General features: G+C 49.1%; 9 protein-coding genes across 9 annotated transcripts; 3 read left to right on the top strand and 6 right to left on the bottom strand.

Moving 5' to 3' along the window:
* Nucleotides 1-118: 118 nt before the first annotated feature.
* On the bottom strand, nt 119-2,025 carry PGRI_085090 (D-mandelate dehydrogenase-like dehydrogenase; the record flags this gene model as incomplete). Its single annotated transcript, XM_040796223.1, has 4 exons — nt 119-401; nt 483-564; nt 1,000-1,644; nt 1,719-2,025. 4 exons carry the CDS (start codon nt 2,023-2,025, stop codon nt 119-121), a joined length of 1,317 nt encoding a protein of 438 aa, XP_040650761.1.
* A 725-nt stretch (nt 2,026-2,750) lies between these two features.
* PGRI_085080 (uncharacterized protein) lies at nt 2,751-3,090 on the bottom strand (the record flags this gene model as incomplete). Its single annotated transcript, XM_040796222.1, has 2 exons — nt 2,751-2,972; nt 3,031-3,090. The coding sequence occupies 2 exons, from the start codon at nt 3,088-3,090 to the stop codon at nt 2,751-2,753; spliced, it is 282 nt and encodes a 93-aa protein (XP_040650760.1).
* A 1,374-nt stretch (nt 3,091-4,464) lies between these two features.
* Nucleotides 4,465-5,143, top strand: PGRI_085070 (uncharacterized protein; the record flags this gene model as incomplete). The annotated part of the gene is made up of 2 exons (XM_040796221.1): nt 4,465-4,800; nt 4,871-5,143. The coding sequence occupies 2 exons, from the start codon at nt 4,465-4,467 to the stop codon at nt 5,141-5,143; spliced, it is 609 nt and encodes a 202-aa protein (XP_040650759.1).
* A 380-nt stretch (nt 5,144-5,523) lies between these two features.
* PGRI_085060 (uncharacterized protein) lies at nt 5,524-7,249 on the bottom strand (the record flags this gene model as incomplete). The annotated part of the gene is made up of 2 exons (XM_040796220.1): nt 5,524-5,733; nt 5,795-7,249. 2 exons carry the CDS (start codon nt 7,247-7,249, stop codon nt 5,524-5,526), a joined length of 1,665 nt encoding a protein of 554 aa, XP_040650758.1.
* A 5,683-nt stretch (nt 7,250-12,932) lies between these two features.
* Nucleotides 12,933-14,216, bottom strand: PGRI_085050 (uncharacterized protein; the record flags this gene model as incomplete). The annotated part of the gene is made up of 2 exons (XM_040796219.1): nt 12,933-14,056; nt 14,135-14,216. The coding sequence occupies 2 exons, from the start codon at nt 14,214-14,216 to the stop codon at nt 12,933-12,935; spliced, it is 1,206 nt and encodes a 401-aa protein (XP_040650757.1).
* A 214-nt stretch (nt 14,217-14,430) lies between these two features.
* Nucleotides 14,431-14,909, top strand: PGRI_085040 (putative small nuclear ribonucleoprotein SmG; the record flags this gene model as incomplete). The annotated part of the gene is made up of 4 exons (XM_040796218.1): nt 14,431-14,460; nt 14,532-14,603; nt 14,721-14,795; nt 14,850-14,909. The coding sequence occupies 4 exons, from the start codon at nt 14,431-14,433 to the stop codon at nt 14,907-14,909; spliced, it is 237 nt and encodes a 78-aa protein (XP_040650756.1).
* Nucleotides 14,910-15,343: 434 nt separating this feature from the next.
* PGRI_085030 (transcription initiation factor TFIID subunit TAF2) lies at nt 15,344-19,116 on the bottom strand (the record flags this gene model as incomplete). Its single annotated transcript, XM_040796217.1, has 2 exons — nt 15,344-16,762; nt 16,816-19,116. The coding sequence occupies 2 exons, from the start codon at nt 19,114-19,116 to the stop codon at nt 15,344-15,346; spliced, it is 3,720 nt and encodes a 1,239-aa protein (XP_040650755.1).
* A 583-nt stretch (nt 19,117-19,699) lies between these two features.
* Nucleotides 19,700-21,283, top strand: PGRI_085020 (uncharacterized protein; the record flags this gene model as incomplete). Its single annotated transcript, XM_040796216.1, has 6 exons — nt 19,700-19,727; nt 19,802-19,905; nt 19,965-20,090; nt 20,161-20,204; nt 20,252-20,329; nt 20,380-21,283. 6 exons carry the CDS (start codon nt 19,700-19,702, stop codon nt 21,281-21,283), a joined length of 1,284 nt encoding a protein of 427 aa, XP_040650754.1.
* A 425-nt stretch (nt 21,284-21,708) lies between these two features.
* PGRI_085010 (LEA domain protein) lies at nt 21,709-25,224 on the bottom strand (the record flags this gene model as incomplete). Its single annotated transcript, XM_040796215.1, has 1 exon — nt 21,709-25,224. The coding sequence occupies one exon, from the start codon at nt 25,222-25,224 to the stop codon at nt 21,709-21,711; it is 3,516 nt and encodes a 1,171-aa protein (XP_040650753.1).
* Nucleotides 25,225-25,591: the final 367 nt, after the last annotated feature.

The following is a 25,591-nucleotide window of genomic DNA, read 5'->3' as shown; positions in this document are numbered from 1 at the left end:
TACTATTATCTAATGGAGTATGAGAAGGAAGTTAAATTTCATTCATAAGAACCCTGACCCATGCCGCTGACCAGACGGCATGGGCCAGGGTTCCAAACACAGCCGAGACGTCCCCTCGTCAGGGGATGCGCCCCTCGTTATTGGGCATTGTGCCGATCAACCGGTGGTAGAAGTTGACCAGCATGGCGGCGCTTCGGGCGTCCCCGAAGCGCCGGATCTGCTGGGCAAGCTCCACCCGGGTCTCCCAGATGTGGGTGCTCAAGTCCTCGAACTCATCGAGGTTGACCGGGGGCGAGCTTGCCAGGATCTCCCGGTGGTCGATACAGTCCCGGAGATTGATGATTGCCTGCTCAAGGACCTGGCGAGCAGTAATCCAGTTGTTGGCCTGGTTGCCACTCATGCTATTTATCAAAGAGGGTTAGCATATATTCAATTGGGTGGAGATTTTTGATAGGCAGGTGGATAAATTGGTGTATACTTACATTGCCGTGGCACCAGGCGTGGTGAAGGACGAAGGAGGGTTGAGGTATGATGGTTGGCGTGGAGTATCGCACGCGACCGAAGCTGAGCAGCAGCTGGGGTGCAGATTGCTAGGACGAGGAAGCAATTGCTATGATGAGACAAAAAAGGACGAGTGTCTTAGTCGAAGCTAGGTAGCTTGGATGACAGTCTGGAACGAGCGGGATGAAATTTGCATTACGAGATGATAAAAGACGGGATGGATAGCACACGGAGGGAAGAAGAAAAGAGGTTTTGAGGATGGAATCCGAATAAATACTTTCCCATTGCGGCTGCGCGCGCGACGAGGGGACCTAAGTCGAAGACCGTACAAAGGCGGGCGTCGAGGGCGTCGACGACGCCGAGCTTCTCAATGACATGGGGAAAAGGTTCATTCACACCACATCTAAAGCTTTGATCCTGTCGCTTTCGCAAGTAGGTGCATATTCACAGGCGTGACAGCCTTTCCAGTCTGATAGAAAGAAAGGATATTGTCCATACCCAACCTCTCAAACCCGATATGTGAGTCCACCGAAGCACCAGCATTATGAGACATCATTTCAACGTTCTTCATAGCAGCAAGTTCCGGGCTAACATTTGGCTCATCATAGTGCACATCTAAACCAGCAGCAGCGAGCTTTCCGCTCCGGAGTGCATCAACAAGAGCTTTCTCGTCTAGCAGCTTACCACGGGCGATGTTAATGAGTCGAGCACCAGTCTTCATCTTGGCCAGAAGCGATGCATTGAGAAGAGTCTCCCCACTAAATGGTGTGGCGACCATGACACAGTCTGAAACAGCGAGGAGGCTATCCATGCTCTTATGGTATGTTGCTTTCGAGATGGCTTCTAGGTGTGCAGGCATTTGCACGATGTCATGATAATGAATCTTCATATTCATGGCCAGGAAGGCTTTCTCAGCTGTGCGCCGTCCGATCTGACCAAATCCAATGATACCAAGCGTGTGTCCATTGGGATTGTGTGACACCATTGCCAGATTGCGATTCGCATCAACAAATGCATCTGCGTCCAGTGTACGTGCGGCGATGTGGGACCAAGAGAACAGACGGAATGTTGAGATTATGAGCCAGATAGCGGCATCGGCAACAGATTCTGTGCAGGCTGCTGCAGCATTGCAGTAAATAACCCCTTTGTGGTTCAGAAACGTTAGTGACTTCATTGGCTTAGATTTTCGGGGTTGGTATATGCTAGTTCATACATACCCTTTTTCGCCAAAGCTGCAGTATCAACCCAATCAAACCCAGCGCCCGCACTGGCATAGATCTTGCAGGAATTTGGTAGTAGCGAGACAAGCTCCTCATCCCAGTTTCCCATCTCACCGCCTGTATTCCAAAATGGGCGGTAGATGGCAAAGAAATCACCGAATTGACGCTCTTTCAGGGCTCGGATAAACTCTGGCCGAGACATGCTGTAGGACCGGCGGATGTCAAAGGCGTCTTGGAACTTCTTGTATTGATCATGATTCCAGCGGATGTCATCACCCAGGTGAAGGACAATTGGTTTGGCCATTTTGGACTTTGTATACTTCGAATTGATAGTTGGAATAGGGTTTCGGGGTATGTGAGTGATAATGGCCACCTGGTAACTTATACGAAGAAGAAGACTGTATAATTTGCTATGACAATTTTATTTCTAAACTGGCAAGATGGAATAAGTTAAATATTTGGTTGCACTCTCTTATGCTTATTGCGGGCGGCTATTGTTTCTACGTCAACGGCTATTGAGTTATCCGGGTATCGATCTCCCGGTTAATGAAATCCGAAACGTCAACCACCGAGGTAATTATGAACATGTATCTACTAGATGAAAGGCTAGAAAGAGAGGGTAAATAGTTGTGTTTTTTTTTTAAAAGAGAAGAGCTCTACGCATAAAATAACTTGTTGGCTTGACTACTATAAAAAGTAAGATGATGGGATGATCAACCCTTTATCGGGGTTGAACCTTTCTAAAGTAAGCGAAAGGGATAGAAGCCATAAATTAAGCTACTTGAAGAGGGGCAAAGGAAATCCATTCGCGGCGTGGGTGGCCCTTCATAGGACTCCCGCGTAAGAGCTCAGTCTTGCGCATTTGGGGTTCATACTTGACAGAATTCACCGTACCCCCCAACAATGCCCGCCGAAAAATGCCTCGGTGTCCTCGTCGAGCCCCGTTGAGACATGAAATAAAAGCAAATAAGTAAGACTGATAAAGCTAATAGAGCAAACGTAAAAGATCGCAAGTAACAGGTGAGATATTCAACGGGGAACAAATAGAACGTCGTCCTCATTGACCAGAGAGTTTGGCAACATGTCAGCCTTATCGCCCTCATCCACAGATAGGCGCACCTTGTCGAGAGCCCGGTAAAGGACTCGCTTATGCCAAACAAGTCTGTTCTCAAGGCGGGTGAGGGCGGCCTCCATCACGTCAGCGTATTCTTCTTTACCGTTCTCTAGCTCATCTCTCATTCTAAGAATTGCCTACTGTTAGCACAAGGGTCAGATGTTGGACGTGTAGCTCGAAGGTATCTCAAGCCACAACGATGTCGTCGAGGTATGCGCGGTAGAAGTCTGCGAAATCCTTGAGGAGGAGGTTCATCTTTGAGTGGCAAGGATGGATGGTTGTTAGTCGTCCTCGGCCGGCTTGAACGGACAACATCTGGTCCAGGGAAAGAGTTGTGATTGCGAGCAGACTTCTTTCCCCTGAGCATGAACCTCTCTGGAATATATTGAGGAACTCTCGAATGGGGAAATAGTGTGGATTGCCCTTGTGATCGGGGAAGACGAGAAAAGGGAACTGGTTATAATCGATCTTGTGTATCTGTCCCGGGCATCAAAGTCGCAGATATCCAGGCAACCAGCATCCTCCAGAGCTTGCCTTGCTCCTTCAAGTTTATCCAGTTTGTGCTGTGAAACTACGATTAGTCCCGGAATTGCTCTCAGATTGATTTATGCTATTCCTAACATCTTGACAAAGATGTTCGAACCTTCTTCGGTGGGTGCCTAAATAAGTTTGCCGGTCCGTTGCTTTCGACTTCCATCACACCGTCTCAAGGTCAGCTGGGATAGTCTCAACGAGAATAGCGAAAAGTGTTGTGAAGACGTGCCGAAGTGTTCCATCTGGTTCTTCGAAAATTTGTTTTTCAATTGGAGACCTTTGCTCCTCGATTGAGGCACAGAGCTCTTCAAACTACTCTAGATCTGGCTGACTATCAGTAGCCAGAATATGGCAGCGATGAATATCCTGTCTGAGTTCTATCACATCGCACACAATGTGTTCCACTTCAGCTTAACTTGTGCGGTCTGTGGCCGAGCAGTTCTATCACTGTTGTTTGGCATGTTGATGCGTCTGTGCTTCTCTTTGATTGTGGAAGTAGTTGAATATGTGTAAAGAGCTGGTAAAGAATTTGAAGATGGTAGCAAGGTGAAGGATGAAGTCAGACGATGCAAGTGAGGAGGTGGGAAGTGTAAGACGATAAATAAAATAGTGAGATTTATACGCCTGGAGTTCAAGACTGAGGGATTAGTTGGTGATAAGAAGGGGTTCAATATTTATATGAGAACAATAGATATTTTTGATTACTTTCAAATGAGTCAAAGTGATTTAGATATGAAATTAAGCTGAAGGCATCGAATGAAAAGAACAAAGGCTTTCGACTATTATAGTGTCATGTCCTGCACTATATATATATCGGAGCCTGGAATATCTGAGCATAATGATAATGCTCAGATATAGTGGTCTTTTGGCCTGGTGCGTAACTCGCCAGTCCAGGGGCAGGTTGTAACAGGAATTTTATGATAGGTAAGTGATAGGTGAGTGAGAAATCCCCATTGTTAGGTAGCTACATCTGACATTCTTCATGTTTGATACAATATATCTCAGGCTTAAGAGTATCAAAAGGCAATTGCAGTGATATTTTCCCGTCGTTATACATCCTAGCCTTATAGAAACTACTCTTGCCCCGAGACTACTATGTATTTATACCACGTATCCCTTTTACTCCCTGCATCCTCATACAACTCCCCAATCCACCCAAAGTCCGGAAAGCTGACTACCAAGGTCTTCCTGACTCGCCAGCTGCTCAAATACACCACCTCTTTACGACTCAGACAAATCGGTGAGCTATCCTTGGCCTCGGAGGATATATCGACCTCTCACAATGAAGTCCCATTCGACTACGATCTCTACTTTCAATCCAGCCTCCTCTTGTTCCTCTTCCTCCTCTACCTTAGTTTCTTCCAACTCGTCTACAACCCTGGTCTCTTCCAAAACCTCATCCTCCTCCGACTCTGCCTCGTTCTCATTCTCGTATGAGACTATGGCAATGCACACCAGCGAGTGCGACTCGCCACTCCAAAGCATTGCTCCTCTACGACAGGAGACCGCGGAGATGGAAATCCTCGCTGGGATCACCCAGCTGGCGGTCATGCTTGACCGCAAAGATGGTCTGGACGAGGCCCACCAAGAAGAGAGAGACAGACTTGCGTCTGGAATCGAAGATGCCAAGGTACTACTTGGGCTACATCTCTGTCGCATTGAGAACGACGTTACAAGACAGGTTCTACTGGACACTTTCTTGCGCCACCTTGGACCAACAGATGCGCCGTGGATGCTCGGTCCGCTTCTTGCGCGTATTGCTAGTGGGATTTAAATGATAGGCCGATTAGCTTCTTCTGATGTGTCCTTCGCGTTGTTGTTGCTTACGGTTCCCGTCAGTTCAGCCTCGCTTTCACGAGATGAGGTCTAAGGGAGCAGATTCCTTGCAGATAGAAATGAAGTCACCCATTTACCATCTGTCACATTTGATATAGGCCATTACATAGCAAGGTAATATTAATTATGCAATTAAAACATTAGATTCCAATATCCAAACAAGTAATCGAGAAAGTAGTACACAGATAACGCTAGATGGACTCAGACTCGCTGAATAAGAGAAAAAGATGACTAGATATATTGCATATCAAAAAAAAAGAGACCAAAGCAACCAACCCAACCCAACCCTGCTGTAGAAAAGACTAACCCAAGGATCAATCAAACGGTGATGTTGTTGATCTCGCACCACTTCTTCTTGCATGTGGCATTACCAAAATGGTAAGACCCCCCATTATCCCAGATATGTTCAGCAACCGTCTTCCAGGATACCTTCGGTGGCTCATTCATGTGAATGTTCATACTGGTCATCGAGTGGTAGGCGCCGTGTGTTTCGGCGTGAATGCAGACGGCTTGGCAAAGCAGTTGGATCTAAACATTCGATTATGTTAATCTACTCATCTCTAAGCAAGAGATGAACTGTGTAACTCACATCCTTATCCTGCCATTTGGGCTTTCGCACTCGCTGCTCCTTAGACTTGGTAAGAGTGCGGTATCGACCTCGCAGTGTAGACTCCGCCTCCTTGAATCCACCAACACGCTTGATGTCTTTGTATGATAGCCCGCGACGCTTGCAATCAATCAGGAATTTGTTTCGCTCGTCGCTATAGTGTAGACTGGTTTCAATGCCACTTTGTTCTTCTCCGCTCTGTTGTGAGGATCGGTCCTCGTTGGTTGAGACAGAAGAGGGGGAACCGAGAATATTGGCTGTTCTATGGCCTGGGGATCCAGATCCTGTGTTTGGCGAAACCGGCTGCGAGCTTGGAGGGTATGTTGGCTGTGGCGTGGGGTGATACCGAGGAGGAGCCTCAAAGGTGGATACATAGGGTGCATAAGTTGGCATATAGGGCTGGTGGCTGATAGGTGCAGATGAGACCAAAGGGACAGGTGCATGGCCAAAAGATGGCATGGGTGGTCCACTGCTCATCCCATAGACGTGGCTTGCAGGTTGATTGCATTCCGTGGGACAAGCATATGCATTGTTGTGAGGCCAGGGCGCACTGCATGCGTTGTGGGCGTGCCAGCCACTGTCCTCTGATGAACCGTTGAGATCACGGGTAGGAAACCAGATATCAGTCGTATTGGATGGTTGGCAGACAGGCCATGAGATATGCTCCTCATAATTCACGGCCTTTGCGTCTTGAGGAATGATTGATGGTGCGAGATGTGTGTTTTGCGGGTGAGGATTGAAAGGTATGCCCATAGGGTAATTGGCGATGTTTGGATTTGCCACACCGAACTGAGAGTTGGACAATGATTGTTCATCCCGTGGAAGGTTTGATACTCCAGAGAATGAATGAGACGATGTCTCCTCAGTGCTTGAAAGGAAGGAGTTGCTAGGCAACGTGAGCATGTTGCTGCGTGGTGTTGGGTGAACTAGGCCAGCGTGTGTTTCCATTGTGCAAGCACTGATAGGCTCATCAAAATGATCAAGCGACTCGATGTCAGAGTCACAGTAAGTGCTTCCGTTGCTTGAAAGAGTGCTGTTGAGGTCAAGACGCGTTGTGGATGGAGACACGCTCTGTGAATAGCCAGTCAGGCGTGGATCTTCCGCTCGGAGGGGTGTAAAGCGCCCGCCGTCCTCCATAAGAGGCATGGGAGGTCCTGGCAGGCGATTTTGATTCATCATGACTGGGGCAGATTCTCGAGGATGTTGTGCGTCGATTGTTGGGGAAGGGTGATGCAGCAGGTGGAAGTCTGAGCGAGAATTTGATGTGGAAGGGTAAAGGATAGAATACCAATCTTGGGAAGAGGAGACTGGTTTATCAAGAGCATCTGGACTCCAGAGTTGCGACGCATAGGCGTACATAATATCGGTCAGTCCAGTATACTCCTTTGGATGTGCCATCCATGACTTCGGTGCCCCAGGAATAGCCAACACGTCCATATTGACCACAGAGAAAACAAAAATAGAATTATTATAAAACTATACCGAGCAAGCACGTATTATTCTCTTGCTTCACCGCAATTACTGGCGAGTGTTGTACGCGGGTTGTCGCTGGGTGTACACGACCGCTATCCCGGAGGTTTCCTCTTTGTTGGCCAGTACACACGGGATATAGTGTGGAGATTCGAGGAGACCTGCAGGGCTGACCGTTATGAGATGTTAGTGCTTTGTTATATATGGAGAGGTTTCACCAGAACGGCCAGGGCTAATTGGGCACCACTTACCGTATGAATATGATAGCACACAGTTGACTACCAGAGGATGATGCCACAAGTGACGAGGACTGCGAAAGCCTCTTTATATAACTGTAATGAGTGTAGACAGGTCTCTCTAGATTCCCAAATAGCAGCTATCCTTCGGAATAGAACGGCTGTACGGCTTTTGAGAGAATGATCCTAGTAGGGATTGGGCTGTAAGTCGAGCCGTTGAATGCAATGCGGTCTCAGATATGTCGGCAACTCAGCCGTTAGGAGAAAGGGGGCAAAGCGCTGGATTGCTGTAAGGGTGATATGCCAGATTGCAGGGTGCCAGCACGGAGATATTGTTTGAGAGACAGTATAAAAGTTGGAAGTCGAGGATGGGGGATGGAATCCTATCAAATTTATATCAATGTGCTAGGAGCAGAGCGAGGGCAAGGAGGGATACCGTCTGGGCCTTTTAATAGATAACATGAATTGATCGAACCAGACACATGAACCATGTCTATCATTCCGCCAACTCATTTCAGCTCCTCGGCCCGTTTAATCTCAATCGAGGCCCGTGCGATTTCCAGATGAGCAGGAAGGATCTCGGCCTGTTCCAGGCGTCTAGAGGCACAGGGAGAAACAAAGGAAAATATAGACATGGGTTGTTGGTACTCCAGGGCATCTGAACCCTAGCCAGGTCAGAAACCCCAACTCTAGAAATACCCTAAACCCCGGTCGTATGCCCATGATCCACTTTCCGAGCGTTTCAGGTACTTTCTCTATTGTCTAGCGTTAGGTCTCGAATTAGCCTCGATTCTGTGCGATGCGAATGTATGTCTAGAAAGGAGGTGAAACGAGAGCGAATAGTGGACGGGTTGTATTCTCGACGGCTTCCTGAAGAAGATCGTCTCCCCGGCCGTTAAGCCCTAGTCAATATATCTCCGTTCAATATTTCATTTGCTTTTCTCCTTAGCCACATTTTATTCCATACTCAGTGCTGGGTGAACTGGCCCCGGAACTGCATCCCCGTTGGCAATGGTCCCAGCATAGTATGCCGCTGATCCACCATGTACAACCCTGACAGTGGGGATATGCATCCGGCTGCACGTCTACCTGATCGACAAACTGGCTAATGCTCCATGACTTGGCAGTGGCTCCGTCAGTTTTGGAATGTTCCATCCTGATCGGGTAGCCGCAGAGAGCTTCTGGGGAAGGCTAAGTGGCATCCGGGCCAATCAGGCCAATGGGACCGATCCAACCTGCTTTAGAAAAAGCAATTTGACTAGGATAGCGGTAAAAGAAATTTCCTGACAGGAGGCTGGCTGGAGAGGGTTTTGCCGACGGACGTGATCTATCTAGTCTTTTGGGGCTCCAGGGTCCAATACAAGAGTTCCTCGTTCCAACAGGAGTGCATCAAAGGCCCTATGAGATTAAGTGTTGAAGATCGACAAGATCCTAGCCAAAACAAGAATATTCTAGAATAGAGTAAATCCCATTTGAGCAGATGGAGTGATCAAAACAAACTGGCTCAACGTCTACAACTGCCGAGAAAAATATAAATAAACATCAACCTTAACAAGGAAAAACCTCCGGGCCCCTTTCCCCGGATCTCCACCGTTCTAAAAACAGTCCTATTCAAAAAAGCTTCTTAACGACCGCTGGGATGGCCTAGGTGGCGTTGAAACCGGAAAGATCGAAAAGGAGCCTGCAGCAGCACGAACGCGCAAAGGTTCCGTCCAATCCCCTAGCCAGGGGAAAAATCTCAATTCCTAGTGTGAAAGAGCTCCGCGAAAATTTCATTTCTTTGAAGCAATGTTCTGTTGGTGTTACATGTCTGTGGAGTTGCCTTGGGTTTAGGATTTGCCTTTTTTAGGTGCTCGATCGACCGCTAGACTTCATTTCCCGCATATGCGAAGCATATTTGCGGATCTTATTATTGTTTATTATGATACCACTACCCGATGATTTTCGTATGTCAGACAGCAAGACCTAGATAAAATGTGAAACAAATCTGGGGAATGGGTGGGATGGAAAGCGTTGATACGAACAGGGACCTAGGGATGATCAGTGGAGAATCAAATCAAGCTAGAAAAAAAAATCTGTTGGAAAAGCAAGAAGAGGTTGGTGTTGTTTAATTTGAAAGAAGTCTCTCGGCAGCCTCCTTGGTTCTCCGTTGGTTGTATGGTGGTTATTGATTGGTTGAATTAGGGCTCGCGGATCCCGGATACCAGGGTGGTGGGTAGGTACTTTAGTGTGCTTTTGGTGTAGTTATTTCTGATTTTTAGCAAATATGCCAAATCATCAAAATAGAGCGCATTTGGTCACTGCTAAAAACAGAAACAAAACCCCTGCGATAATTTGGACTTGAGACATAGAAGCTGAAGGATTCTTCTTCGCCAACAACTAGAGACTCGGCTCCTTCCTAACAGAGATAGATCTTACTTGTCGCAGACCAGAAATACGGTTTCTAAATGAGACATGAGACTCAAAGAGATGGGAGGAAAATCTACCCTACTACATTCCAGATCATGGCTTGCTGGCATGTAGCTATGCACTGTGGCGGTTACTGCGCTAACAACTCCCAGTAAAAATGACATATTGTGACACAAAGTTGGTTTTCATTTCACAAGATTTTACCTCCCACCGAAGGTTTCGGGAAATATGCGGCATTTTTAGAGCTGGAGGCTTTGAATCATGGCGCCTAGAGACGGGAATATTTCATCTAGTCTTCCATGGAGTGCTGGGGAGATACGATTCATTAATTGAAACTTCAACAGCTGGCAAGGCTATTAGGTTCCAGCTGTCAACCGGGTAAGTAGAATAGTTGTTTTATTATTGACTTTCATAAGGAGCACATAGTATAAACTAATTCCTACTAGAATAGAAAGCCGGGGAAATGACACAGATATATCGAGGCCATGGAATAAGAAACTGTCCATGTACTCAATCAAGTACCCCTATAGAGCCCACATTGATGCTATTTCTAGGACTTGCACTAGAGTTTACTGGCGGCCATCCCCGGCGCAGAGGCCAGACGTTTGAACTCCCTGTTGCGTTCCCGTTTCCGTCGGCCAGCTGCGTTGTCCCTGGATATCAACCAGTCAAAGGGCAGATCAACAAGGAGGAGTGTGAATAAAATTAGGTTATGGATAACGTAAAGAATGACCAATTCTAAGTCTCACAGTCAGTGGGGGCCATATTGTCGGGGAGATAATGGAAGAGTGCGGAATACAGAGTAGGTAGCTGGAAAACCTGACAAGCGCAATGGGCGGATAGAGGATATGAAACGAACTCATGCGCAGGCTATACATTTCGGTTGTCGGCAGATTAGGAGAGACTGAGAGCAGGAATATAGAACATCTCGCAATGTGGGGAACCAAAGGTTGTACATAGAAAGGTCGTCTGCGCAAGCCCTTTTCCCTCCTTTTTCGCCGTTGACCTATCCAATCAAAATCATGTCTGAGAATACTACTAAAGGGACCTCCGAAAGGACTACTGGAAAGACATTACAAGGCCGCTTATGCAACCCACTATTCTTGTATCTATACATAGCAATCCAATCACCTTGATATATATTGAGAATGTAGTGAATGCGAAGCACAAGGGTCCCCGTTTTTATTTGATCTCTACACTGTTTAGTTGTCCCTTAGACCCTTTGCTTACACAGGGACGACACAGTATTAATGCCCCTGTATCTCTGAACTAATAAATACAGTTGTAGATAGGATATTTTGCGGCTCAAGTCCCTTGTATCTGCCAAACAGAGAACTATACTTGGCATCCTGTGTTTCATAGATAGGGATGGTGATACCGTACTAACGTGGAGAAATAGAACAATGCACTGCATGGCAAAGACCAGTATTTCATATACTAGGCATTACTCTGAAGACTCAACTCCATAGCTGCCGCCATGAAGACATATAGATGATCAGGGGTAAATGGCTGAAAGCTCTAGATGTATTTGCGAATTCGAATCATCTAAAGGTCGGAAGGCCGAAGTGAAGGACTTCCAGGGGGGTTGGTTTCACGCTGGAAGGTATGTAGCAGTTGTCGAAAGACTACTGTGTAGAGGTTATAATAGAAAGGTTTTAGATAGTTTATCCGGTATTTGCGACGATCCCCTCTTTTATGCTACATAAAGGTATGGGTTATTAGAAATGTTAGCTCTTCTGCGAGAAAGACGAAAGCCCTGTGAAGTGAGATATTGGTAAAGTACACATTAGGAAAAAACCGTAAGCAAACGACCTGGTGATCCCGGCCGGCCGCACCGTCTTGTTGATGATTCAAGTGGCCAAATTAGCCATCGCTCCAATGACGAGCAGCACAAGTTCCACGCGGACGTTGAGGTGGGTGCAAGAACCCCGATAGCGGTTCACATGTCAACTCGAGGATGAACGGGCTGGCTTATTAGAAGAGCTGACTAGTTGGAGGATGGCTGACACACTGCGTATGTTCAGCAATACTGAGGCGTCTGGTATTAGAAGTTGAATGTTGTGTGTAAGCTGTCCACGTGAGAAGGCTTATAGCACGACGATGATAGAGCGAGCCTTTCAGGATGAAGATGTAGAGATAGACGATCGTAAATTGGGAACTCCATCATCAGGCCGCGATAGTGACCGAATGTATACATTTTCTTGTGCCATACGAATGGAAATATAGAAGTTAGACATGAGTTGTGTAATGGCATACTATCTAGTCTGTATGAAGCGATACCTTCCCAACCTGTTCTGGGCTAAGGGTGATTTCATGACGTCGGTCTTATTCGGCGGTGCAAGCGGTGTGAATCTCAATCATACCGATTGTCTCTGGGGGTTTTGGACATTCGACCTTGGAAGTATTCAATAGATTCGTCGTAGAGACCAAAGAGTTCTTTCCGGTCGCCACCTCTGCTCTTCTTCAGATGCACACAGGGCAAATGATGTCAGCCGGGGTATTGAAAAACTCCATAACGTCGAGGGAATATGTCGCAGAGGCTAATGGACAAATCACTATGGAGGCCGTACTCGAGGGCGAGTTGGAAAGCGATTTTGCTCGGCTTGGCGTGCAATCTGACTTTCTTGACTATCGGCGACGTTGATGAACAAGACATTGGACTTGGCCTCATATTGTCTTATACCGAACTCTTCAAACCGCTGCACGTAATTCTCAGGTCAAGAATTTCCAAAGATTGCCAACGATGCTCGTTGTACCTGGCAATTTGAGAGTGGACACGCAATATAATGTGCAAATCCCAGAAGAAGGCAAGGAGCCTAAGGGTAGGTAAATTGAGGTAGATGAAGAGATATGGAGGGAGAAGTAGGGAGATGAGAATGGGAATATAATACAGAACTCGTTGATTGGGTATCAAAAGAAACAAGAATGACTCCACAACAAAGGGAATCGAGTTACCGGTGAATCTGGGCTCCAAACTTGGCAGGTACGTACAATGTGAAAGTAAACTACGAAGAATCCTCGAAGCTGGAATCAGACGAATCCGCCATCGACGAATCTCTTATCGGCATAGACACAGGTGCACCAATACTTTCCAATCCTCGGGGCTTTTCCAGAGCTCCACTGGAAGCATCGAGCTTTGGAGTAACACCAGCTTCTTTCTTGAGTCGCTCGTAGTTATCGCCAGCTTCTTTGATCATCGCCTGGATCTCCACTTCACGAATTGCGATATCTGCCTTCTCCTTTCGCAATTCCTCCATCCGGCTGATCATCTTTGTTTTCGCGTCTTCCATGGATGCCAAAGACATGCGCAATCTTTCGAAACTGCTAGCCAGCCGTGGAAGAGATGTCACCTTTGGAGGCGTCTTCGGACGATCAATATCACTTGACTTGCCACGACCCATCGCCGCATGAACCTGAGCAGCTTCATAGGCAGCCTTTTCCTCCAAGTCAGAATCATCTTCATCGGAGATACCCTCCGCATCGTCAATGAGGTCACGCATTGCTTCGCGGTCCTTTCGCTTCTTCTCGCGCTCCGCCTTTCGTCCAAGCGCCATCTTGCCATCCTCTGTGAAGACCTCGAACCCTTCCGCAAAGTCCTCATCGTCACGAATCAGTCTTGTATTCTCGGCTTCTTGAATGTCTTTATCTCCCCGTACAACGGCATCCCAGTCATCAACGTGGGCCGCACCGTTGGCGTCCAATGAAATGAAACCGTCATCCTCCGCACCTTGTTCCATAGCTAGACGTGCTCGTCGGGCCTTTTTCTCCCGAATCTCAGCTTCGCTGGGAATGTGTGCCTGTCCTGGCACAGTCATAATCTCGCCAAACTTAGCCGCGACGTCCACAGCCTTGCTGGATTCGTCATCGGTAGTGGTTTTCGGTGTGGAGGGAGTGGAATCCCGAAGTTCCTTCAAGTAGTCATGGCTGTATGTAGGCCGGTCTGGGTCTTGGCCAACTGTGGGGATTTGAGCGGCGCTTCGTTCCATTGCTTTTCGTCCTAGACCGTGGCGTTTCGGTAGGACCACTTCGCTCTCTTGGTCGTCGGTCATAGACGTCTCGGCGCCAAAGGAGAGCTGCAATTTAGATTTCTGTTTCGGCTTAAAGGCGACTGGGCGCTTAACGACTGGCTCTGCAAACCTTAACGTCAGCTTCAAGCTCAGTAGGCCAATATGTAGAGTAGAAAAAAAAGTGACCATAGCCGACATACCTGATGGAGCGCCTCCATCGTCCTCCTCGTCATCCCCGCCAACCTTGCGGGGCTTTCTGCGATTGGCAAATCTAGAGCTCATATTTTGATGTATACAATAATCAAATATGACAAAAACAAAGTGATGCAAGTTGGTGGCGTGAACGTTTGAGCTTCACAGGCACAGTGGGCAGCTCTTATCTCGTATCTCATATCCGGAACATCATTCCTCCGATCCAGCTTGCACCAAACTCCCAAAGCCACTGCGGTTACTTGAATCTTGCCAAACTCCAAGATACCCAACCAACTCGCCCAATATGCCTCAAGCTCAGCCTGAATTGAAGAAGGTTAGTGCCCTTCCCAAATTGTGCGCTCTTTTTGTCCCGGGATCCCAGCTAACGTCGTGTCTTTTCTGCAGTACATGGAGAAGCGGGTCTTCTGCCAACTGAATGGCAACCGCAAAGTCATTGGTATCCTTCGTGGATACGATGTATGTCTACGCCCTTTAACCCAGCTTTTGTGATGTTGGGGTACCTACTGCGTTACCATGAAAGACGGGAGGAAGATGGTACCAATCCAGCGCGAAATAACTAACACTTCCGCGCAGGTCTTCATGAACATTGTCCTGGATGAGGCATTCGAGGAGAAGGAAGGCGGAGAGAAGGCTGCCATTGGCATGATCGTACGTTAAATCACTACCGATGGGTATCGAGAACACTCCTAACGGATATTCCAGGTCATCCGCGGTAACTCCGTCGTGATGCTCGAGGCCCTCGAGCGCATAACCGATAAATAAGCCACACATCTACGCACACCATCTACGACGTTTCTTTTGATTGAAGGGGCACGCACATAGGCATCGCTCCATGGCCAAGTGCTGGGAAAAGATCTAATGCTACTGGGAGTTTCTGGGTCGGTTTCTCTTATGGGAACAATCAAAACCTTTTTTCTGTTCTATTTTTTTCTGCTCGTTTGCCAGGGCGCAGGTTAGACTACTATGGCTACCCCCAATGACTTTTTGACTGGCTACACCTACGCTGCAAATTTACCAGGTGGGATGAACATAAGACATAGCTGGTATTGAAATCGAAAGATAAAGCTGAATCGATATCGCGCCGAGGAGCAATGCTTGGGGGTCCATCCTCCTGCCTGAGTTAATGGCGAAGAGCACAAATAATAAAGAGATAATGGTAAAATACATGTGATATTCGAAGGAACAAAGTGGGATATTCATGTTGGTCGACCACCAAACTTGAGCTTTAGCTTGGGGGTAGATGAGGCCGGAGTCTTGGAGATTGCGCCTGGCGCCGGCGATGGTCTTGGAATGTGGATTTTGGGAAGATGATTAGGAGTTGGAGTTCCTGGGACCAGGCCAGTCTTGGTCTGCTTGAACGTGATACGGGGGGTTGATGAGGGTTGATCCTCGCGCTTGCGCTTGGAAGACGGACCCATGCGGGGTTTGTTAGATCGATAGAAACGTAACTTGCCGTGACCTTCATTTTGCACACTCCAATATCGAGGAAGTTTCATCCGTACGAGCTTAGATGTGACTGGGTCATACAGTGTACGGCAGAGGTCAGTGAGCTCGGAAAGCTCCAAGAGGCCCATGCACGGCGAGTTGCATGCTGCCCACATGCATTCCTTCATAGATGTGTCGCCGGAAAGCTCTCGTTTGAGGGCTTCAATGGCGCCGGGAATGGTTTGGCGTCGTGCGATGTCGTCTCGTCGGATTTGGGTGGAGGATTCTTGTTCGATGATCAACCCATCATGTTGGAAAGCTTCGGTTTGTTGAGGACGACCAAAAGCAATTTGTGCTAGGGTCTGACCGAGCAGACGTAAAGATTGGTGGCGTATCCAGGGAGATGAATCCGCTGACAATGTGAACATGAGCCATCGAAGAAGCTCCGGGCTCTGAGAAATATCCAGGTCGACCAAGCATTGAAAGGCTTGCATCCGGAGAAGATCATAGGTTCCTGCTCGCGTATATGGGATGAAACGCATCAAATCCAGGTCCATCATCTTGGCTTGCATTAATTGCGCCTGGCATTGAAGTGCAGCTCTGGAATAGAGATTCTGGAAAGAGCTGGACCATTCGTCCATTCGTCGGTAGCGGTCAAACTCGGCCATGGCATCTTTGTCCAGTTGCTCCTCGGCCTGAGCCTCAATGACATGCTCCATATCGAAATTATCTAATTCCTCATCTGTCCGCGCCTCGCCCTTGCCAAGCATCGCATGGCATAGTGACTTCATTAAAGAAGCGACATAGAAGTTGTCTGAGTACTCGTTGTTCGAGTTGTCATTGAACTTCAGTTTATCGAAGAGGAATCTCTTCACTCTCAGTGGCGTTTTGCCGCTGTTGTCACGGACCTTAGAGATTGCCTCGGGGATGACTTGTTGGAGGATGTAGGCCGCTCGATCGGAGAAGTCATTCGAGCGAGTCATGGGCGATCCGGGGAGACAGAAAAGCTCCTGGAACGCCTTCTCAAGATGGAACAGCCCAACCCAATCAACCTCATCCTTGGCATGTTTTACCAAGGCACGTGCAGCTGTGGTACGTATTCCATGGAAGTATCGGTTATCCATGAGTGTCCGAACGAAGATTGTGGAAATGAGAGGATGCTCTCGCTGAGCAGCCATGTATTGCAAAGACTGGGAAGGTTAGTATCATGCGTCAATTATTCAAAAACGGCAATATAACTCACCTCGAGCTGGGCCACAACATCTCGATCTTGCTGAAGTTGGGAGAGATACATGTACCCTGGCATACCGAGAGACAGTTTACAGACCCATTCAAAGTCTGCATCCATTCGAATCCACTCATAAGATTCCTGCCCCATTCGCTCTTCGTCCTCTTTCGTCCAGTCAGCCAAACGCCAAGCCTGTGTCTCTTCTTCGCTCTGTAGCACATCTCCCAGGCAGTAGAGTAGAACCTCTTCCTGGACCTCAGCATCGCCCGAGGCGACGGCTCGTTCTCTCTGCTTTTTGTTTCTTTTGAGCCTTTTGTACTTGGTGTTGTATGGAATATCGAACTTCGTCACCCCCTCCTTGATTTCAACGATGTGTTCGTATGGGGTTCCATCTGCTTCGTGGATCCGAAGCGTCATCGAACCCGTGAAGACCGGCTGAACTGCGCCCGCGTAGACGTGCCGGACCTCTTCCTTCACATCACGCAAGAAGGAATCCTTGTCGAGATCGCGGGGGGGCTGTGGTTCAGATTGGACCTGTCTGATCATCATTTCAACGACGAGCTTCTTCTTGTTAAATCGCTGAGTCGCTTGGAATCGTGGGCATCCCGCGCCGTATACCCATTGTTGGAAGAAGACATCTAATTTAGCGTGACCCAGTCGCTCGCAGGTCTTTTGGAACAGGGACGTAGTGACAGCTCCATTGGGTATATCGCCCATGCGAGAGTTGAGGAAAAGTCGAGAAATAATGCGTGACATCGTGGCCTTGCCACTCGCCTTGGTAAGTCGTCGGTCAAGAATGAACAAGACCAAAGGCGCTTTTAACGCAACGAAGCGATATTCGGATGGGTCAACCTTGAGAATGTTACCCATGTCGTATATGGACGGGCGCTCGAAATCCAAGTCGCAGACTTGGTCAGATGCCTGCTTCAGTCTGAAACGGTATTCGTTGTTTCCGCAAAGTTTTCTCATGAACGTATCTGTAATGTACCACGCCACACCGACAGTCACCCACGTGTCTGACGGCTCGCTAGGAATAATGTTGATCCCAGTCCACTGACACGCCAGACCGTGGACTTGAGCCCGGGTAGAGTCATACATGGGGTCGATCATTTCGGCTGGGAAAAGCAGATGACTGCTACAAACTGACATGCACGCAGTGGGAAGAGTATCAGTTGGGAGATCGTCGACAAAACAAATCTTGTAACTGCCGAATGGATATGACCCGTACGACAAGGAGAAGAAGTCAATCGCCTGAGCCATGGGAAAACTGCTATTTTGCACTTCGTCGGCTCTACCTGGAAGACAGAATGCGTGCAAAGGAATGGCATTTTGGCCAAGTTGTTCATCCTGGTCACTTTCACGGAAGTCGGCTAGGTTGACATACTCGAACGGGCCAATAGCGAAGCCAATTTGCAAGGCTCCCAATGGTGAATATGCTGCGAATGAAACTGTTTTGCGGGTATGGTCTTTAGGGTCGACAATGTCGTCAGTCAACTCGCCGGAGCACACCACGGACATATCGAGGCCCTCATCTTCCGCAGAAAGTTGGCGGTTCGGCGCATTTTCTTGGGACGGGGTTGTTGCACCGGAAGCATCTTGGGTCTTGCGTTTGAAAACATCGCCAAGGGAGCTAGGGCAGGTGATGGAAACCTCCCAGGTACATCGCGAGGACATGTCATCCACGCATGGGAATAAGGGACAACCGATACCAGATTCGAGTGAGTTGGTTGTGTAGGCATGAGGGTACCGTTGATCTCCATTTTCGACACCGACAAATTGTAAGCCATCCCGAATATGATCAATAACAAATTCGATGTTGACTGTTAGAGCCGTGAATCGCGGAAGGTTTGCCTCAGGCGCTCTGGCGCTAGAAGGGCCATCCACATTCTCGACGGTAGATTGAAGGGCGATTTGATCCTGTGCTTCGGCTGAAGATGGATCTAGTTCATCGATGCGGACGCCCTTTGGAATCGTGATGGGGAGGGTAGGTCTCGGAGGAGTTTGTAGGAGGGTGTCGATCTTTGGTGTCAATCTTTCGTGATACTGTACGCCGTACAGTTGTAGCGATTCGTATTGATCAGTGTATTTTGTTGTCGCAGGCTTTCCATTAACACTCAGTTGCTTGACCTCGCCTTGTCGAAAATTCAACCAGATTGTCCCTAGATCTCTGCGACGAGGATGAATTGTGATTTCGGTCTTTCCTTTGAGACTTTTGGAGGCTAGATCGATCTCAAGTTCGACTTTCTGATGTCCCACGTTGAATCCCAGATCAAACGGGCGTGCCGCGGCACCAACGGGGTCGACAACACCCGGCATCGTGAAGATTCCTCAGTGACGAGATGCGCGGGGAGCGCTTTGAAGACCATCCACCGTCATGTCCAACCAGACTCGATAAATGATTGTAGTGTCAAAGCCGGAATGAAATCGAAGAGCAGTTCGCGTGGCGCAGATTCGAGCTCTAGATGACGGTGAAATGCGAGATGGGAGATTACGCGATTATGGATCACGGTCGAGTATCGCAAGGTGTGGAGGTATGATGTAGGTTGAAGACTCAAGTGAAGCGCAAATCACAAGTTCGAGTGCGACAATTAGCGACAATGGGACTGAGTCTGAACAATGCAGCAAATATCTGCCTAGTCTATTGTCAAGCTTCCCTTGTTCGCGTTCCCGATGCGGAGCAAGGCACGTGATTTCGACCTAAAAATCCGTCCTGGACGATTCCCACTCCTCCTTTTCTCCACGTATTCTCGAGTGTCGACATTTGTTTTTAAAGGCATGATTTGATTTGCTGTGCATTTGTCCATTTTACCCACTTGTTTGCCGACCTCGCTATGAACTGAGGTGCTGGTGTTTACCCCGACTATACTACAACTCCGCGCGTGACAGCCCAATCTCCAAAATGGAAGCAATCTACCGAATGGTCCAAGGTTAGTGATGTGAAGTCTGTGATCGGTATATATATTCCAATTCAATTGCTAATTCAACCGTTCAACTGCTATAGAGACCCAAGATGGCCTCTCCGATGAGGCTCTCCTACCCCTTAAGTCCTACAAGTATTCGAGTGTCGACAAGTCCTTCATCTCTCGGTATATCTTGTGTCACTACGTATGACAATCAACCTTACACGATTTACCCCTGGAACAAAGAATTGACTCCCTGCTTAGTGGAATGCCTTCGTCGAGGTTGTGCCCATGTGGATGGCCCCCAACATGGTGACCCTTCTTGGGTTCATGTGGATTGTTGCCAACGTCTTTATTATTCAAATTTTCGTGCCAGATATGGTGGGACCCGTAAGTGTTCCTGTTCCTTGTTCCCAACTTGATATTTTATTGGAAGTGGCGAGTTAACCAGACTATTCAGGGCCCCGCTTGGATTTACTACAGTTTTGCTCTTGGCATGTGGATGTGAGTGACTATCCCCTCCATCTTTACGATTTCAACTAACCAAATAGGTACTCTACCCTTGACAATGTGGATGGTAAACAAGCACGTCGTACTGGAACGTCCAGCGGACTCGGAGAACTTTTTGAGTTTGTACCATTCCCCGAAAAGCCATGGGTGGATCACTAATCAGGTACAGTCACGGTATCGACTCTCTGAACTGCACCCTTGCCAGTCTGCTGTCAACGGCCGCAATGGGCTTCGGAGCCACCCACCTTGGTGTCTGGACCGCAATTGTGCCTTGCCTAGCTATGTACTTTTCGACATGGGAGACCTTCCACACCCACACCCTTTACCTCGGCTACTTCAATGGCCCGACTGAGGGTCTCCTCATAGCCATTTCTATCATGATTGCTTCCGGAATTTGGGGCCCCGGAATGTGGTCTCAGCCCATTGTTGGGTTCCTTAACTTCCCCCAGATCTTCGGCACTAGCTCGATCAAGGACCTCTGGGTGCCTATCCTCCTGGGTGGCTTCTTCCTCGGTCATCTCCCCGGATGTGTTATGAATGTGGCTGAAGCCCGCAAGAAGCAGGGCCTGGCATTCACCCCGTTGCTTAAGGAGTGGGTGCCTATGATCGCCTTCACCTTCTGCAACATTGCCTGGCTGTTCTCGCCTTATTCGGCTATCCTTTCCGACAACCACCTTATTTTGTTCTGCTGGGTTATTGCATTCGTCTTCGGACGCATGACCACCATGATCATTTTGGCCCATCTTCTGAGACAGCCCTTCCCCTTCTGGACTGTGATGCAGGCTCCCCTCATTGGTGGCGCCGTCCTCATCAACTTGCCTATGATCGGCTTCCCCACTATTGCCCCATGGTTGGAACTGCTGTACCTCCGACTGTACTTCATCTTCGCTCTTGTTATCTACATGCACTGGGCGGTTCTCGTCATCAACCGCATTACCACTTTCCTCGGCATCAACTGCCTCACTATCCGAAAGGATAGAGGTGCTGCCAGAGATAGAGCCTATCGCAACCTCGGTGAATCGTCCCACTTAGATCAGTCTCGCGCTTCGACTGACACATCAAAGACCCATTGAATTAGTACTCGCCACGCCATCGCCATGGAAAAATCGACTACCGACGCTAGATGAATGGGGTTTCCCCAGTGGCATTGCCACAAAAGCACCAGAGCGGTGCATCGTTTAAATGTTCAACCTTGTAATTATGAACATGTCTGTCCTTCTACATATGATTCATTATCTTGATCTGATGAGAGATATAACAAATCCCAGGGGGATTTTGATGAAACCAAGCATGGAAATTGTATCCTGCTGCATATCTGTACTTACGAGAATATTAATATTTGTGAATAGATCAAAATGAGAATGAAGTTGAAATTCATTAATTTTCGTGAAGTCGATAAATAGTACAGGAAATTAGAAAGGTACAGACATCATCAAAACAATCAACGCTGGCAAAAAGAAACAGATAAAATCACAAGCATTGAAGTTCGTTAAGCTTTTCATTTCTTTCCAAGTCCAAGAGCGTCAGTCAAACCGCCCAGACCAAGTCCATTGATCAACTTATCCAATCCAAGACTACCAAGAAGACCATTCAACAATCCACCAAGACCAAGACCATCAAGCAGACGGCCAACCAGTCCAAGCACACCGGTAAGCAACAAGCCAACGGCAGCGATGATCTGGAACAGAGGCTCAGAGAGCAGACCCCAGAGGGGGTTCAACTTCTTCTTGGCATGAGGCATGTCAGCGATACGTCTCTTGCCGTTGTCAATACACTTGACGACAGTCTCAGTGAGCTCCTTGATCATGTCGGCAAGCTGATACTCCTCAGGAGTAGCATCGCGAGCAGCAGCGCGGGCCTTAGCCGTGGCAGCAATACGTCCATCGGGATCAAGTCCACGGATGGCACCATTGCACTCTTGCAGAATGCGACCACCTTCTTCAAGGAGCGGCTTGACAGTTTGAACAAGTTTCTCCTCGTCAAGCTCATCCTTGGGCGTGCGATCGGCTTTGTCGCAGGCATCGGTGATCTGCTTGCAAATAGGCTTGACGTTGTCGAGAGTCTGGCCGAGGATGGAGATCATCTTCTGCGCGAGTTGGCGGTCGGATTCGGCCTTTGCCGCAGCCTCCTGCTCTTCGGCCGTGGGTCCCTCCTCTTCCTCCTCCTCGGGCTCTTCGGGCTCAGGCTCGGGAATGTTCTCGAGCAAGGTGCATTCGCCAATCTTGTTGCCGTCGTTGTCAACAACATAACCGTTGTCGTCGATGGACTTGCCGGCCAGAGTGGCGAGGTTACCCGATGTCAGCTTGCCAATGAGGTTGCCGTCCGCATCGCGGACTTCGCCCTCCTTATTGACCTTGCGTCCAGACATGGGGTTGACGTCGCGCTTCTTCTCTTCGGGCTCCCAGCGCTCGGCCTTGCCGATAGTGTTGCCGTTCTTGTCGGAGACATCACCGTCTTCGTCGACCTTGCGGCCGAGAAGGCGCTTGGCGTCGCCTTCGATCAGACGTCCGATAATCTTGTCGCCGTCTTGCACGACTCCATCCTTGCCGACGACAGCGTTGTCAAAGCCGTAGAATGGTCCTTCGGCCTTGTGTTGCTCGGCGCCGGGGATGAGCTCGGCGCGACCAACAACCTTGCCGTTGTCACCCCAGATCTGGCCCTTGCCGTCGACCTTGCATCCAGCGAGACGCTTGTCACCTTCAACAATGCGTCCGACGACAGCACCAGTGGCGGGGTCAACAACGTTGCCAGCCTTGTTAACGACCTTGCCCTCGAGGATAGACAGGTCCTCCTCGGCAGGTTCCTCCTCCTGGGGAGGCTCGTAAGGCTCAGCACGGCCCTTGACATTGCCGTACTTGTCTGTGATCTCGCCATCCTCGTCGACAGCGCGACCACGCAGCTTCTTGGCATCACCTTCAACAAGCTTACCAACAATGGATCCTTCATCATCCTCGACGAATCCATCCTTGGTGACAAACAGGCTCTCCATGCCAGCGAAGGGACCCTCAGGTTTGCTCTCAAGCTCATCCTCAGGAATCAGCTCGACACGACCAACAACCTTCTTCCCGTCGTAGATCTCGCCGTCCTCGATCTTCTTACCAGCAAGTTCCTTAGGGTTGCCCTCGACAACACGAGCAATGGGGTATCCATCAGGTCCGATGACATACCCAGCCTTGTTGCAGGTGAGACTATTGACAGCAGAGAAATCAGGTCCAGCCTCCTCCTCCTCCGGCTCTTCCTCCTCGGGCTCGAGACGCTCAGCACGTCCAATGACATTACCCTTTCGGTCGAGGATCTCGCCATCCTCGTCAACGCCACGACCGCTCAGTTTCTTCGCGTCGCCTTCAATGAGACGACCCACGCGGTTGGAGTTCTCGTCTTCGATGAAGCCGTCTTCGTTGACGACAAGGCCTTCAAGACCAGAGAAGGGGCCTTCTTCTTCGTCCTCCTCCACTGGGAGTGCCTTGGCTTTGCCGATCACGTTGCCGCGGTTGTCCCAGAACTGGCCTTTGTCGTCAAGTGTTGCGCCGAGCTTGGATAGTTTCTTGGGATCGCCTTCGGTGAGTTCGCCGACGGGCTTTCCGGTCGCTTGGTCGATGATGTAGCCGCGCTTGTTGCAGGTCATGCCTTCGAGGGTCTTAATGTCGGGAATCCGTGCCTCGATATCGGAGGCGGCATCCTCGGCAGTCTCCTCGGCGTCTTCGGCCGCGTCTTCGGCGGTGTCCTTGGCCTCTTCGGTGGTGTCTTCGGCGGTGGCCTTGGCGTCGTCCACATCACCGTCGGCGGCATCAGTAGCGTCTTCGGCGTCGGAGGCGGCATCTTCAGCGGTAGACTTGGCATCTTCGACATTGTCTTCGAGGTCAATCTTGCTCTTGCCATCATCGGCGGTGGACTTAGCATTGTCGACAGCGTCGTCCACAGCATCGGTATCGTCCTCGGCCTCGGAGGCAGCATCTTCAGCAGTCGACTTGGCCTTGTCGACAGTTCCTTCGACATCGGAAACATCCTCCTCCTTATCAGCCGCACCATCAACGGTGCTCTTAGCTCGCTGGGTAGAAACGCCATCCTGAGCATCTTCGTATTGATCCTCAAGATCCTCCTTGTCTTCACCCTTAGAAGCAGCATCACCAGCACCTTCAATAGCCTTCTTCTGCTCCTCGACAGGAACCAAATCAACACGGCCAATGGCATCACCGTCTTCATCGACGATCTCACCATCCTCATTGAGGGTATACCCAATAAGATCTTCTGGGTCACCCTCAACAATACGGCCGACGATCTGACCAGCAGCGTTCTTAATAACACCACCATCAGAAACAGGAAGACCGTCAAGCTGCGCGAGATCCGTAACAACGTTATCCAGATCAACATCTCCGTTCTGAGCATCCTCGGCGGCGTGCTTAGCCTGATCGGCGACTTCGTGTAGGATATCAACACGACCAATCAGATCACCGTCTTCGTCGACAATCTCCCCGTCATCGCCGACAGTCTGTCCGACGAGATCCTCCGCATCGCCTTCCACGACCTTGCCAATAGGGTTTCCATCTTGTCCGAGGATGTCACCGCCCTCGGCGACCTCAAGACCCTTCAATGCGGAAAGGTCGAACGGCACGGGGAGGTTGTTCTTCCCATTCTGGACGGAACCTTCCTGCACAGTCTCCTTTGTCTTGCTAGCGACGCTCTTAGCCTTGTCGGAGATGCCGGAGGCAGCACGGCCGAGTGGAGCTGCGGAGCCAGAGGCGGAAGGCGCCTGTGAGGCATCGGGGGAGACGGGGCGACGCTGTTCGCGCTTCTTTGATTTCGGGGAGGGTGTTTCGGGGACGGATTGCTCTTCGATATCGTCGTCGAGTGGTTCGGGGGCTTTCTGGGAGAGTTTGCGGGGGGTGGCTTTCTTTGCGGTCTTGCTCGTTGTGCTGGGCTTGCTGGCTGCGCTGGAACCGGAGGCTTTGCGGGCTTTGGCGGGGGTTCCGGCCTTAGAGCCTAGCTTGGGGGGTGCTTTGTTCACGGTGGACATTGTTGCTTTGGTTTGGATGTTTGTAGAGAATCAAAAATGCAGGGAATTGCGAATTGATAATGCGTGTGTGTTAAGTTTGGGGTATACTTCGTAAAAACGTAGTGGAATGGTAATATACAAGTCCCGAGAATTGGTATAGTTCGGGATGGTAGTTTCTAGTTGAAATAGAATTCGTTTGAATAAGATAATAATTTCAGGAACATCTAGAGATTTTTTTGGAGTTTATATAAACAGTTTTATGATTCTGATATCATCGAACCAAGTCTCCTAGTACATTGTAACCAGGAACGATACCTGCAGAGGCTACTACGTCATAAACCGTTGATATCATGACCGTTTGCTTTTATTTTTAAAATCCCTGTTCGGG

This window comes from Penicillium griseofulvum, assembly GCF_001561935.1.
Source record: "Penicillium griseofulvum strain PG3 chromosome Unknown contig_10, whole genome shotgun sequence".
Classification (NCBI taxonomy): Eukaryota; Fungi; Ascomycota; class Eurotiomycetes; order Eurotiales; family Aspergillaceae; genus Penicillium; species Penicillium griseofulvum.
Note: the sequence above shows the minus strand (reverse complement) of the source record. Positions and strands in the feature narration are given on the sequence as shown.